This window comes from Carcharhinus amblyrhynchos, chromosome X, assembly GCF_965287045.1.
Source record: "Carcharhinus amblyrhynchos chromosome X, sCarAmb.v2.hapA, whole genome shotgun sequence".
NCBI classification, from domain to species: Eukaryota; Metazoa; Chordata; class Chondrichthyes; order Carcharhiniformes; family Carcharhinidae; genus Carcharhinus; species Carcharhinus amblyrhynchos.
In genome coordinates, this window is record NC_137359.1 from 8,068,010 (window position 1) to 8,084,478 (window position 16,469).

General features: G+C 51.0%; 1 protein-coding gene across 1 annotated transcript in view; it reads left to right on the forward strand.

The window, feature by feature from the left end:
• LOC145361862 (uncharacterized) overlaps window positions 1-15,197 on the forward strand; it is a 66,951-nt gene extending 51,754 nt beyond the window's left edge. The window contains exon 6 of the mRNA XM_080217848.1: window positions 13,563-15,197. Coding sequence (XP_080073974.1) covers window positions 13,563-14,082 — 520 coding nt within the window. The 3' untranslated portion in view covers window positions 14,083-15,197. The remainder of the gene's footprint in view (window positions 1-13,562) is intronic.
• The last annotated feature ends 1,272 nt before the right edge of the window (window positions 15,198-16,469 follow it).

The window sequence follows — 16,469 nt, forward strand, 5'->3', positions numbered from 1 at the left end:
ACACACACACTCACAGAGCCCCCCCACACACACACACTCTCAGAGACCCCCCACCCCCCCCCACACACTCACAGAGCCCCCCACACACACACACTCTCAGAGACCCCCCACCCCCCCCCACACACTCACAGAGCCCCCCCCACTCGATCGATGTAACACACACTCACAGAGCCCCCCCACACACACACTCACAGAGCCCCCCCCCACACACACACTCACAGAGCCCCCCCCACACACACACTCACAGAGCCCCCCCCACACACACACTCACAGAGCCCCCCCACACACACACTCACAGAGCCCCCCCCCCACACACTCACAGAGCCCCCCCCCCACTCAGTCACAGAGCCCCCCCACCCCCCCACACAGTTACAGAGCCCCCCCCCCACCCCCCCACACACTCACAGAGCCCCCCACCCCCCACACACTCACAGAGCCCCCCACCCCCCCCCACACAGTCACAGAGCCCCCCCCCCCCCCACACACTCACAGAGCCCCCCACCCCCCCCACACACTCACAGAGCCCCCCCCACACACACACTCACAGAGCCCCCCCACACACACTCACAGAGCCCCCCCACACACACTCACAGAGCCCCCCCACACACACTCACAGAGCCCCCCCCACACACACACTCACAGAGCCCCCCCCACACACACACTCACAGAGCCCCCCCCCACACACACAGAGCCCCCCCCACCCCCCCCACACACTCACAGAGCCTCCCCCACCCCCCCACACACTCACAGAGCCCCCCCCCACACACACACTCACAGAGCCCCCCCCACACACACACACTCACAGAGCCCCCCCCACACACACACTCACAGAGCCCCCCCCACACACACACTCACAGAGCCCCCCCCACACACACAGAGCCCCCCACCCCCCCACACACTCACAGAGCCCCCCACCCCCCACACACTCACAGAGCCTCCCCCACCCCCCCACACAGTTACAGAGCCCCCCCCACCCCCCCACACACTCACAGAGCCTCCCCCACCCCCCCACACACTCACAGAGCCCCCCCCCCACACACACTCACAGAGCCCCCCCATCCCCCCCCACACACTCACAGAGCCCCCCAACCCCCCCACACACTCACAGAGCCCCCCCCCCACACACTCACAGAGCCCCCCCCCACACACTCACAGAGCCCCCCCATCCCCCCCCACACACTCACAGAGCCCCCCAACCCCCCCACACACTCACAGAGCCCCCCCCCCCACACTCACAGAGCCCCCCACCCCCCCCACACACACTCACAGAGCCCCCCATCCCCCCCACACACTCACAGAGCCCCCCACCCCCCACACACTCACAGAGCCCCCCATCCCCCCCCACACACTCACAGAGCCCCCCCCCCCACACACTCACAGAGCCCCCCCCCACACACACTCACAGAGCCCCCCACCCCCCCCACACACACTCACAGAGCCCCCCATCCCCCCCACACACTCACAGAGCCCCCCACCCCCCCACACACTCACAGAGCCCCCCATCCCCCCCACACACTCACAGAGCCCCCCCACACACACACAGAGCCCCCCCCCACACACACACTCACAGAGCCCCCCCCCACACACACACTCACAGAGCCCCCCCATCCCCCCCACACACTCACAGAGCCCCCCCCCCACACACTCACAGAGCCCCCCACCCCCCCCACACACTCAGAGAGCCCCCCCCCCACACACTCACAGAGCCCCCCCCCACACACTCACAGAGCCCCCCCATCCCCCCCCACACTCACAGAGCCCCCCACCCCCCCCACACACACTCACAGAGCCCCCCATCCCCCCCACACACTCACAGAGCCCCCCATCCCCCCCCACACACAGTCACAGAGCCCCCCACCCCCCCACACACTCACAGAGCCCCCCATCCCCCCCCCCCACACAGTCACAGAGCCCCCCACCCCCCCACACACTCACAGAGCCCCCCATCCCCCCCCCCCACACTCACAGAGCCCCCCATCCCCCCCCACACACACTCACAGAGCCCCCCATCCCCCCCACACACACTCACAGAGCCCCCCATCCCCCCCCCACACACTCACAGAGCCCCCCACCCCCCCACACACTCACAGAGCCCCCCATCCCCCCCCCACACACTCACAGAGCCCCCCATCCCCCCCCCACACACTCACAGAGCCCCCCACCCCCCCACACAGTCACAGAGCCCCCCCCCCCCCACACAGTCACAGAGCCCCCCCCCCACACACTCAGAGCCCCCCATCCCCCCCACACACTCACAGAGCCCCCCATCCCCCCCCACACACTCACAGAGCCCCCCCACACACACACTCACAGAGCCCCCCCCACACACACACACTCACAGAGCCCCCCCCCACACACACACTCACAGAGCCCCCCACACACACACACTCACAGAGCCCCCCCCCACACACACACTCACAGAGCCCCCCATCCCCCCCCCACACACTCACAGAGCCCCCCACCCCCCCACACACTCACAGAGCCCCCCCACACACACACACTCACAGAGCCCCCCACACACACACTCACAGAGCCCCCCCCACACACACACTCACAGAGCCCCCCCCCACACACACACTCACAGAGCCCCCCCACACACACACACTCACAGAGCCCCCCCAACACACACACTCACAGAGCCCCCCCCACACACACACTCACAGAGCCCCCCCACACACACACACTCACAGAGCCCCCCCACACACACACACTCACAGAGCCCCCCCCACACACACACTCACAGAGCCCCCCCACACACACACACTCACAGAGCCCCCCACACACACACACTCACAGAGCCCCCCACACACACACTCACAGAGCCCCCCCCACACACACACTCACAGAGCCCCCCCCCACACACACACTCACAGAGCCCCCCCACACACACACACTCACAGAGCCCCCCCACACACACACACTCACAGAGCCCCCCCCCACACACACACTCACAGAGCCCCCCCACACACACACACTCACAGAGCCCCCCACACACACACACTCACAGAGCCCCCCCCCACACACACACTCACAGAGCCCCCCCACACACACACACTCACAGAGCCCCCCCCACACACACACACTCACAGAGCCCCCCCACACACACACACTCACAGACCCCCCACACACACACACACTCACAGAGCCCCCCCCACACACACACACTCACAGAGCCCCCCCACACACACACACTCACAGAGCCCCCCCCCACACACACACACTCACAGACCCCCCCCCCATCCCCTACAAATGAGCCGCCATCGAGATATAGAATGGCCACAACTAAAGGACACCTGTGAGCAGCAGAGAGGCACCGGACACGCCACGCTTACCTCCTCACTGACAGAGCGCCCCAATCGGACTTTAATTGACCATGTCTGTTTCACGCTGATTCCAGATTGGCGAATGCGGCGGTAAAGGGGGAAGTGCTGGTAAATTTGGGCGTGCCGCCCACTAATGCAATTTAAATGCATTCAAATACATTGCCGTCGCCCCCGTTTTGGGCACAGTCCAGATGGCATCCATTATCAGGCCTTGGTAAAGGGGGAACCAGCGTGGAGGTGGGTGCGGATCACACTACTCACTTTACCAAGTTTTTGCACCTGAAAACGGGTGTTACTTGATGTTAAAATTGGGCCCTGCATTTGGTTTGTTTTATGTGGATGTTTGCAGACGTGTTTTATCATTGTTTTGGGCTATATTTGATATCTTTCTGGGGATTTAACCCTATCTTAAGTCTTTAATTGAAGATATTTCCGAAAGTTTAAAAACAGAACCACAAGAACGCTTAAGGAATTAATTGTGGGGTTATTGTTGTTGTAAAGCATATATAAATTTCTCTGCTTGTGTGTGGGTGATATTTTGGGTTAAACTTTGAGGTTTTCTGTTTGTGATTTAAATCAAACAGATTTTAAAAAAGGAAGTGTAATTAATAAATTTTATTTCAAAAGTTACGAACCTGCAGCCATATTTACTGATGTGGAGATGCCAGCGTTGGACTGGGGTAAACACAGTAAGAAGTCGCACAACACCAGGTTTAAGTCCAACCGGTTTATTCGATAGTAAACCCACAAGCTTTCGGAAATGCTGCTCCTTCGTCAAGTGAGTGGAAAATTCTGATCAGAGAAAAGCATATAAAGACACACACAGTTTACAGATTACTGATTAGAATGCGAGTTTTTGCAGCTAACCTGCTATTCAAGTCTTAAAGATGCAGACAATGTGAGTGGAGACAGCATTAAGTATAGGTTAAAGAGATGTGTATTGTCTCCAGACAGGACAGTAAGTGAGATTTTACAAGCCCAGGGTTACAGATAGTGCGACATGAACCCCAGGTCCCGGTTGAGGCTGTCCTCACGTGTGCGGAACTTGGCTATCAGTCTCTGCTCTGCGACTCTGCGCTGTCGTGTGTCGTGAAGGCCACCTTGGAGAACCCAAAGATCAGAGACCGAATGCCCGTGACGCTGAAGTGTTTTTGCCAACAGGAAGGGAACAGTCTTGCCTGGTGATTGTCGAGCGATGTTCATTCATCCGTTGTCGTAGCGTCTGCATGGTCTCCCCAATGTACCATGCCTCGGGACATCCTTTCTTGCAACGTATCAGGTAGACAACGTTGGCCGAGTTGCAAGAGTATTTACCGTGTTCTTGGTGGATGGTGTTCTCATGCGAGATGATGTCTTCCATGTCGATGATCTGGCATGTCTTGCAGAGGTTGCTGTGGCAGGGTTGTGTGGTGTTGTGGTCACCGTTCTCCTGAAGGCTGGGTAGTTTGCTGCGGATAATGGGCCTGTTTGAGGTTGCGTGGTTGTTTGAAGGCAAGAAGTGGGGGTGTGGGGATGGCCTTGGTGAGATGTTCGTCTTCATCAATGATATGTTGAAGACTCCGGAGAAGATGTCGTAGCTTCTCCACTCCGGGGAAGTACTGGACTGTTCCATAAATGTAAATCAGCCCCAGCTTTTCCTGAGGGTGAAATGCTCTCAGTTCTGGGATTATTCCTGTGAATCTTTGTTGCCCCTTCTCCAGTGTCTCTATTTCCTTTTTCTAAATGGAGATCACAAATGTTGACAGTGTTCCCAGTGTAGTCTAACCCTGGTTCTAACCTCCCTGCTGTTCAATTCTATCCCTCTAGAACAGAACCCTCGATATGGGCCCCGCACTTTAGGAAAGAAGTGAAGTTCTTGGAGAGGGTGTGGAGGAGATTTACGAGAATGGCTCCAGGGATAAGGGACTACAGTGAGTTGGAGAGACTGGAGCAGCTGAAATTTCCCTTGTTGACTCTCAGACTAGGGTATTAATAAATGTGGTGGAAAACGAAACACTGACGCAGAATATTTTGTCTAACTCAGTCTTTATTAAGGATAAAGAAAAACACTCAATGAACATGAACTATTCTCCCCTTAACTTGCTTGAAAACCAATTATCTCAATAAACACGTGAACTGCCTTTTTACTCAACATTTGCCAAAATACTAATTGAACAAAACACAAAACTCGCGGCTTGAACTCAAATGCTACCCATTGCAAGGTGAGGCATGTTGATCAGGCTCCCTGCCGATGGGCTTTTCTTCCAGTATCTCTGAGTGCCAGACACAGGGGAACCTTTCTTTATGCTTTGTTCCTGCAGGTGAACACTGGCAAAACCCCGAGATGTGCTTTCAGTCGCATATTCACACAGCAAGCAGTAATCGATCACTGTCTTTTCGTCACGATGCCTCTCTCAGGGTGTGGTATTTCTCTCAGGAGTACAACGCACAGGGGTCTACGTTCACTCAATCTCTGTTCAAGGCAGACTACCAGCCACCATCCAGTCAGCTCCTGTGCCCATTCTCCACTGCAGTAGCCCTGCACCCTGCTGCTCCCACAGTCCTCAGCCTGATAAAGAGTTAGCTCTTTTAACCATCAGCCTTTGCTGCTGCCTTCATTTGCTTTATGGATACCCATCAATTGACACTCTCTTTACTTCAGTCAGTAATTAAGGCTGGGAATTAGGCCGTTCAGCCCATTAAATCCATGCTGGCTCCCTGTGAACCAACCCTGTCCTATCCCTGTAGGCTTATTTCCCCCAATTTCTTTTTGGAAACATTGAATTAGCTCTCCCCCTTGTAGGAAGTGGGTTCTTCCAAATGCAAATGAGTCTTAGAGCAGAGAAAACCCTCTGGGTGGCATGGTAGCACAGTGGGTTAGCACTGCTGCTTCACAGCTCCAGGGACCTGGGTTCGATTCCTGGCTCGGGTCACTGTCTGTGTGGAGTTTGCACATTCTCCCTGTATCTGCGTGGGTTTCCCCCAGGTGCTCTGGTTTCCTCCCACAGTCCAAAGATGTGCGGGTTAGGTCGATTGGCCATGCTTAAAAAAAATTGCCCCTTAGTGTCAGGGGGATTAGCTAGGTTAAGTGGGGATAGGGCCTGGGTTGGATTGTGGTCGGTGCAGACTCCATGGGCCAAATAGCCTCCTTTTGCACTGTAGTATTCTGTTTTGAAGATTAGCTGTTCCATTTTTTTAAAAAACTGAGGTTGAGATGTGATATTTTAACAGTTAAATCATGCTCAAGTTTCGGATATTGATCTTAATGTACAAGGAGCACAGATTATTAATGTAGACATAGCTAGGAATCAGAAGATGGTGGCTAAATATCAGGAAATGGCCAAGTTAAAAGCTGCCCAGAGTGCAGCAGGACAGGCTGAGGAAGGTGATACTGAGCTGAAAGGAGCCAGGGTCTACACAGATCCTGAGCTAAAGTGCACACAGATATTGAGCTGAAGATATTTTTATCTGCACAGATCCTGAACCGTATTATTCCAAGTGAGGATGGTGCGTCATTCAGAAGTGAATTGAAGGTGGTGCAGTTCCCACGTCTACTACTCTTGTCATTCAAGGTAAAAGATGTAGATTTGGAAGGCACTGTCGAAGGAATCTTGGCGATTTACTGCAGAGTGCCTTGTAGATAATACACATTGTCATTGCCGCTGTGTGTTGGTGATGGAGGGATTGAATGTTCCAGGTGGTGGATGGGGTGCTGCTCGAGCAGCTGGTTTGTCCTGTATAAAACAGACTCACTACTTTGAATAAGAACTGAAGTGAAAACATTCTCTGTTTATCAGAACCTTTCATAATGTTAAGGACATTGATTTTGATTTGATTTATGATTACCATATGTATCAGTATACAGTGAAAAGGACTGTTTCTTGTGCACTATACAGACAAAGCAAACCGTTCACAGAGAAGGAAAGGACAGAGTGCAGAATGTAGTGTTACAGTCGCAGCTGGGGTGTAGAGAAAGATCAAGATAAAGGGGAGGCGGTTTAGAACGGAGTTGAGGAGGAACTTCTTCACTCAAAGGGTGGTGAATCTCTGGAATTCTCTGCCCGTTGAAGTGGTGGAGGCTGCCTCGCTAAATATTTTTAAGAAGCGGGTTGATGGGTTCTTGATAAGAGAGGGGATTAAGGGTTATGGGGAGAGGGCGGGAAAGTGGAACTGAGCCACAACAGATCAGCCATGATCTTATTGAATGGCGGGGCAGGCTCGAAGGGCTAGATGGCCTACTCCTGCTCCTATTTCTTATGTCCTTATGTCCTTATAACTTAATGTGAGGTAGGTCCATTCAAAAGTCTGACAGCAGCAGGGAGGAAACTGTTCTTGAGTCAGTTGGTATGTGTCCTCAGAGCTTTTTATCTTTTTCCTGATAGAAAAAAGTGGAAGAGAGAATGTACAGGGTGTGTGAGGTCCTTAATTATGCTGGCTGTTTTCCCCGAGGCAGTGGTAAGTGTAGACAGAGTCAATGGATGGGAGGCTGGTTTGCGTGATGGACTTTTTTTTGTGGTCATTTTTTTTTGTAGTCTTGGACAGAGCAGGAGCCAACTGACTCAAGAACACTTTCTTCCCTGCGGCGATTAGACGTTTGAGTGGACTTGCCTTACGTTAAGTTGATCTTTCTCTACACCCTAGCTAGCTGTGATACAACTAAAAAAAAATGCTTTCTATGGTTCATCTGTAAACGTTGGTAAGAACCATAGCAGACATGCCAAATTTCCTTAGCCTCCTGAGAAATTAGAGGCATTGATGGGCTTTGTTCACTATAGCACCAGCATGGAGGAACCAGGAGGTGACCTGAACATCTAGAAACCTGAAGCTCTCAACCACTTCCATCCCCGTTGATGTAGGAAGGGGCATCCTGAAGTCAATGCCGATCTCCTTAATTTTGTTGGCATTGAGGGAGAGATTATTATCGTCGTTCCAGTTCACCAGATTCTCTATCTCTTTCCTGTGCTCCGTCTCATCATTGTTTGAGATCCAACCCAAAATGGCGATTTTGTCAGCAAACTTGAAAATTGAGTTGGAGGGGAACTTGGCCGCACAGTCACAGGTGTATAAGGAGTGTAGTAGGGGGCTGAGAACACAGCCTTGTGGAGCACCGGTGTTGAGGATGATTGTGGAGGAGGTGTTGTTGCCTATCCTTACTGATTGCGGTCTGTGAGTTAGGAAGTTCAGGATCCAGTCACAGAGGGAGGAGCCAAGCTCCAGCCCGTAGAGTTTGGAGATGAGTTTCATCGGAATAATGGTGTTGAAGGCTGAGCTGTAGTCAATAAATAGGAGTTTGACATAAGTGTCTTTGTTGTTTAGGTATTCCAGGGTTGAGTGTAGGGCCAGGGACATGCTGTGGACCTGTTGAGGTGGTATACCAACTGTACCAGGCAATCTGGGAGGCCAGAATTAATTTGTGCCATGACTAACCTTTTAAAGCAGTTCATAATGATGGATGTCAGAGCCACTGGACAACAGTCATTAAACACAATGCCTGGCTTTTAAGAACATAAGAAATAGGAGCAGGAGTAGGCCATCTAGCCCTTCGAGCCTGCCCCACCATTCAATAAGATCATGGCTGATCTGATAGTGGATCAGTTCCACTTTCTCCCCATAACCCTTAATTCCCTTGTCTATCAGAAATCTATCTACCCGTGACTTAAAGATGTTTAGCGAGGTAGCCTCCACCACTTCAACGGGCAGAGAATTCCAGAGACTCACCACCCTTTGAGTGAAGGAGTTCCTCCTCAACTCTGTTTTAAACTGCGCCCCCCTCCTTTGGTACCAGGATGATGGTCATCTTCTTGAAGCAGATAGGAACCTCAGGTTGGTGTGAAGAGAGGTTAAAGATGTCTGTGAATACTGCTTCCAGCTGGTCCATGCAGGATCTGAGTGCTCATCCGGGTACGCCATCCAGGCCAGTCGCTTTCCATAGGTTTGACTCTCCAGAAGGTTGCTCTGATGTCTGCAGTGGTGACCTTGGATACAAGTTCATCTGAGGCTTCTGGGGTGGAGGACTGCATGCTGACCTCTGGTCAAAACAGGCACAGAATGCATTAAGCACACCGTGGAGGGGTGGGCAATGATTTTGCATGCATGATAATGAACATGCATGATCCGTCAGCCTGTTCACTTGAAGAGAGAAAGTGAACCGGCATCATCATTGTTTCCTGACCAGTTTAACATCTCAGAGTAAAACTCTGAAGACAAAAATACTTTTTTCACAACTGAGCTCAGCACAGTGAGAGATCAGGGATAGAATCACAAGGGAACCGGAGATTCACTGACCTGGGCTGAGCTGTGTGACCATAAGACCATAATACATAGGAGCAGAATTAGGCCACTCGGCCCATTGAGTCTGCTCTGCCATTCAATCATGGCTGATATTTGTCTCATCCCCATTCTCCTGCCTTTTCCCCATAATGCCGGATCCCCTTATTAATCAAGAACTTATCTACCTCTGTCTTAAAGTCACTCAATGACGTGGCCTCCACAAAACTTCTGCAGCAAAGAGTTCCATACATTCACCACTCTCTGGCTGAAGAAATTCCTCCTCATCTCTGTTTTAAAGAATCGTCCCTTTAGCCTGAGGTTGTGCCCTGTGGTTCTACTTTTTCCTACTAGTGGAAACATCCTCTCCACGTCCACTCTATCCAGGGCCTCACAGTATCCTGTAAGTTTCAATAAGATCCCTTCTCATCCTTGTAAACTTCAACCCAGAGTCTTCAACCATTCTTCACATGACTAGCTCTTCATTCTGGGGATCATTCTTGTGAACCTCCTCTGGACCCTTTCCAAGGCCAGCATATCCTTCCTTAGATATGGGGCTGAAAATACTCTAAATACTCCAAATGGGGTCTGACCAGAGGTTTATACAGTCTCAGAAGTACATCCCTGCTCTTGTATTCTAGCCCTCTCAACATGAATACAAACATTCCATTTTCCTTCTTAACTGCCAACTGAACCTGCATGTTAACCTTCAGAGAATCTTGAACAGTGACTCCCAAGTCCCTTTGTGCTTCTGATTTCCTAAACATCTTCCCATTTAGAAAATAGTCTATGCCTTCATTCCTCCTCCTCACACTTTTCCACATTGTAATCCCTTTGTATCTGCCACTTCTTTGCCCACTCTCCCAACCTGTCCAAGTCCTTCTGCAGCCCCCATACTTCCTCAATACTACCTGACCCTCTACATATCTTTGTATCATCTGCAAACGTAGCAACAGTGCCTTCAGTTCCTTCTTCCAAATTGTTAATGTTTCTTGTGAAACATTGTGGTCTCAGCACTCACCCCTGAGGCACACCACTAGTCACTGGCTGCCATCCTGAAAAAGACCCCTTTATCCCCACTATTTGCCTTTTGCCAGTTAGCCAATCTATCCACGCCAGGATCTTATCTTTAACACCATGGGCACTTAACATATTTAACAGTCTCCAATGCAGCACCTTGTCAAAGGCCTTCTGGAAATCTAAACAAATCATGTCCATTGGTTCTCCTGTATCTAACTTGCCCCCCCCTTTATCTTGAGGCTGTGCCCCCTAGTCCTACTATCCTTTCTGAGACTCTTCCCGCTCAGAAAGGATAGTAGGACTAGGGGGCACAGCCTCAAGATAAAGGGGGGGCGGTTTAGAACGGAGTTGAGGAGGAACTTCTTCACTTAAAGGGTGGTGAATCTCTGGAATTCTCTGCCCGTTGAAGTGGTGGAGGCTACCTCGCTAAATATTTTTAAGACGCGGGTTGATGGGTTTTTGATAAGAGAGGGGATTAAGGGTTATGGGGAGAGGGCGGGAATGTGGAACTGAGCCACAACAGATCAGCCATGATCTTATTGAATGGCGGGTCAGGCTCGAAGGGCTGGATGGCCTACTCCTGCTCCTATTTCTTATGTTCTTATGAATGAGATGGTTGATCAGACTATCCATGATCAGGGGCTTGTTATAGGGAACTTTGGTGAAGTTCAAGTGACAGCCTTCAATAATCAAGAACCTGTATTTATACAGCACATTTAATGTAACTTAACATCCTAAAGTATTTCACAAGAACATAATAAAACAGAATATATCAAACATTTGATGAAGTTTTACAATATATAATTCTCAGTGCAAAAATCCTACTTTCTCACAAACTATAAGTCTCTGTCCCCCACTCTCTCCCATCTTCCTATTGAGTGTAATACTAAGTCAACCTCCTATTCCCCTCCTGAGTAATGGCGGCCGAGGTTCCCAGAATCGCCAGCGATGGGGAAACGGCTCCGTCCGCCGCGCAGTCGGACGGCCCGGGACTGCGCATGTCCAAGGGAGAGGTTTGGGGGGGGGGAAGCCGCGCATGTGCAAGGGGGGGTGAAAATGCTCTGGAGGTGATGAAATGCGCATGTGTAGAATTTCGGGTGGAATGCGCAAGTGCGGGTGTGGGGCGGGGCCCGGGACAAAGCCGGCGCGCTGGCTTTGTCTGTCCGGGACTTTCAGCCTTTCCCATTGGACAGCAGCTCAGCGCATCTGGAAGGCAAAGTCCCGCCCACCCCAATGTGGGGTTCCGCCTCTCATTGTCCGTCTGTGGAGGATTGACCAATAGGAACGCTAGACGACCGGAAGGACTCTGCTCCTCCAGCCAATCAGAACTTCCCATTGTCTGAATGCGGAAGTTGGGCAATGAGTGTGTTGCCCTGTTCATTCCTGCCCAGCAAAGCTACTGCTTCTCTCTCTGAATGAAGATGGAGCTTTAGACAAGCTCAAACTTCCTCCTGCCGTCAACATCTGTGAGTTAAACACTTTATTTTCTCCCCCTTTCTACTTCTTTTCTGATCCTGGGGAGAATTGTTGACTTACAGCAACTGAAGGGAAAGGAAGGGTATCGAATTTGTATACTCCACGCACATATAATGGCATATATCTACCTGGCAGCTTGCAGGAAGATTTTCAACTTTCTATGTCCAGGACAAGAAGCAGTGAGTGTAGATCTGTTAATCAGCCGCAATCAACACCTTTATGATAATTGGGAGGGTGAATATTAGGTACAGCAGAGTGAGAATGGAGGGAGGTGTATGGGATGGAGATTTACAGCTTTTGGGGAATGAGAGGAAAGAATGTTCCATAGAAGATGCACTTGGAATATAGTTTTCAATTCTGGTTGCCACACTGCCAGAAGGATGTAGAGGTTTGGAGAGGGTACAGAAAAGATTTACCAGGATGTTACCTGGCATGGAGGGCATTAGCTATGAGGAGAGGTTGGAGAAGCTTGGTTTGTTCTCACTGGAACGATGGAGGTTGAGGGGTGACCTGATAGAAGTCTACAAGATTATGAGGGGTATGGATAGAGTGGATAGTCAGAAGCTTTTTCCCAGCGTGGAAGAGTCAATTACTAGGGGGGATAAGCTTAAGATGCAAGGGACAAGGTTTAAAGGAGAGGTACAAGGCATGTTTTTTACACAGAGGGTGGTGGGTCCCTGGAACTCGCTGCTGGGGAAGCAGGTATGATAGTTACTTTAAAGGGACGTCTTGACAAATTCATGAATAGGATGGGAATGGAGGGATATTCTACCCTTCCAGGGAAGGGTAGTGGGCTTTGGTTCAGTCGGGCAGCATGGTCGATGCAGGCTTGGAGGGCCGAAGGGCCTGTTCCTGTGCTGTAATTTTCTTTGTTCTCTGTACCAAAAGCTAGAATTGTCTGTTTTGGATTTCTATCCTGTACTAACACTGACCTTTGTAAATTGTTTGTGCAGGGTCCCGGAATATGAGGAATCGCAGAGTAAACCTCAAATGTCACGTCTAGATTTGACAGAGTCACTCGATTCCTTGGAAACCGAATATTATCAGCCTTCAAATCAGAAGGAGAAATATTTGGTCTGTCGACTGCAAAAGATTTACAGACAGAAATCTCAATCCAAATGACATATCAAAATCTGATTCACTTGATTCATCGGGACCTGAATATCATCGGATTTTGAATCTAAAAGGAGATATGGTTCTCTCTTCTGTCTGCTTCACAAGGTTGTAACCTTCAGTGTAACTGGAAAAGCACCGAAACGCGCACACAAGAGAATGAGAGGAGCACTGAGTGTGGTAAGAGCTTTAACTAGATACACAGCCTGAAAAACTATTGCAGCATTCACTGCGGGGCGAGACTGTAAATGAGTTGTGTGTGTGTGTGGGCGAGGCTTCAACTGATGGTTAAACCTTGAGAGTCGCCCGCATCATGGAGAAACTGTGGAAATGTGTGGACTGTGGGAAGGGATTCAGGTGCCCGTCTGTACTGGAAATTCATCTACGCATTCACACTGGGGAGAGACCGTTTAGCTGCTCTGTGTGTGGGAAGGGATTTACTCAGTCATCCCATCTACTGAGTCACAATCTCACTCACAGTCAGGAGAGACCTTTTAAATGCTCTGACTGTGGGAGTGGCTTCAAAAGCTCTCAGGATCTGCTGGACCACCAACGCATTCACACCGACGAGAGACCGTTCAACTGCTCTTGCTGCACAAAGAGATTTAGAACCTCGTCCAACCTGCGGAGACACCAGCGAGTTCACACCGGGGAGAGACCCTTCACCTGCTCTCAGTGTGGGAAGGGATTCACGCAGTCGTCCCATCTGCGGACACACCAGCGAGTTCACACCGGGGAGAGACCGTTCATCTGCTCCGAGTGCGGGAAGGGATTCACTCAGTTTTCCAGCCTGCAGACACACCAGCGACTTCACACTGGCGAGAAGCCGTTCGTTTGCTGTGCGTGTGGGAGGGGGTTCACTCAGTCATCGCACTTGCAGAGTCACCGGCGTGTTCACAAGTGATCACAGGGCTTGGATTCTGTTATTGCTGCCGTTAATCACATCCAGGACTGAACCGTGTCCACCCTGACAGTTGAAGCGGGAGGCTCGGAGGGTTTCTTTCTGCTGGACTGGCTGGTCTCGTGACTTTGCTTGTGGGCTGATGCTCTTTGAATGTGGTTGCGGAAACCTAGTTTCACGTTTCACGTGAATCACCAAACCAAATGGTTGTTTAGAGACACTAAAAAGACATTCAGTTTGCATTTCGGAGTGGAATCTGCGAAAGAGAGCCACATTGCCACGGAGATGGGCTGTCGGAGATTTCATTTGTTCAACTGCGACTCTCAGAAGGCAGATCTGGTCTCGTGTAGCCTGTATCTCGCTCGGGCATTGGTGAGGCGGAGGGGAAGATTAGGGGTTGATTTTTTTTTTTTAACCTGGCTCGGAGCCAGAGGGAGAAATCTCCAGTGAATCTCGGAGTGAGAGGCAGTTACGCTTGTGGCAGGAAGCAGTCAGCTTTGAACAGCTGGAAAGAGCTGCGGGAAGAGGCTGGGGAAAAGCAGTGAGCCTATCCAACGTCAGGGCTCCAGCTGGAACTGAGGAGCCCACAGTCACGAGATCTTAAAGGAATTCTGACTGGTCAAAATGACCCCAATTACCCATTTAATGTAGGTTTCATATTGGGTAATGATAGAGCAGGCAAGTTTCGTGTTTCCTCAACCTGGGACAGTGGGTCGTAGCTCGGAAGTTATCCCAGCAAGTCAAAACTTCTCCCGAATTTGTAATCCGGTTAAGCAAAGAATTGATTCAAGGAGAGAAATACTGATGTCTCCACCCCAGCAAAGGACAGAGGCAGCAAAACTGCCTGCAGAGACTCAAATCCGACATTCTCAACAGGAAGGACCAAGACCTCAAAGTGCCCTGAAGGCTTAGTAACGTTGAATGAAGTGTCCCAGTCCGAGCTTGGAACAATACTGGAGACACCAGCAGGAGTTCCGTCAGACTGAGGGGAATGGCATCAGGGGATGGGGGACTTCAGAGAAAATTGACCATGGAGTGATCAGACAGAGAAAGAGGCCATTCGGCCCATTGATTCAGTGTCAGATCTCTGCGGAGGAAACCAACCAATCCCATTGCGCCCCCCCCCCCCGTTCGATCCCTCCTTCAAATTCCGTCACGTCCCCGTTACGTTTCCTGTTGTTTTCGCTTCCTTTTCCAGGTCATTCCTGTGCGAAAATATTCTTCCTCGCAGCCCCACCTGCCTCTCTCAGCCAAAACCTTAAATCTGCGTTCTCCCCCCGTTTTGTCCCATCAGCTAATGGGAGCGGCTTTGCTCTCCCACTTTATCTGAACCTGTCCGAACCTTCCCCACCTCGATCAAATCTCTCCTCAGCCTCCTTTTGCGCCAAGGGGAATAACTTCAGCTTCTCCAACCGGAACCTTGTGATTCCTGGAACCATTCCGGGAAGTCTCCTCCTCCTATCCTTCCTAACGTGTGGTGACCCGGAACTAGTGGCCTTAACCAGGGTTTTAAAAATGTTCGGCATCACTTCCCTGCTCTTGTTCTCGATTCCCTCTTACTTCTGAAACCCTAGATGCCATTTGCTGTACTGCCCACTGCCCTGCTAGCTTTAATGATACTTGCACACCTGCCCCCCAGCTTCCTCTGTCCCTGCTCACTCTATAGCACTGTGCCATTCAGTCAAAATTGCCTTTCCCCATCCCCTCTGTCCAGACCCATCCTCTCTCTCACTTCTGTATTCAATTTCATTTGCCACTTCCGAGATTAAGAGGAGATTAAAGTCTTGAGTGGGCACGCTGCTTTCTTTAGTATGTTACCCACAATTGAAGATGATCCTTTCCCTTTAAACGGAGCTGATAGAGGCAGCTCAGCCCATCGTGCTGATGCTAGCTCGTTCAAAAAGCTACCCGATGAATCCCATCGCCCTGCGTTTTTTCTTTTCCTCTCAAGAATCTGCCCGGTTCCCTTTTTGAAAGGTTCGGTTGAATTTTCAGAGAGTGAATTTCAAATCGCAACCCGCCGCTGTGGTTTTTCAAGCAAATTTGTTTACATTGTGTTCAGATTTTGCCAGAGGATTGGGAAACACCAGGAGTTATAATCCCGTGGTTCAGAAAATGGAATGGGCCTCGCACTAACGGAGAGACAGGAGGATGCTGGAGGACTGACTGGGAAATGGACCTCCAACCAGTTGGGGGCGCAGGAAGGGGGTGACTGGGGAGGATGGTGGTGTGACTCCCGTGGGTCCAAAGTGGGGAGTCACAGGAACAGGGTACAGAGAAGCTGAATAGAAACTATTTGCTTCCAGAACATTGATGAACATCCTTTTACTTTGGTTGTCTTTGATCTTCAAGTCATTTCCTGTCTGTTTTAACCACGTTCTGTTTCGTTA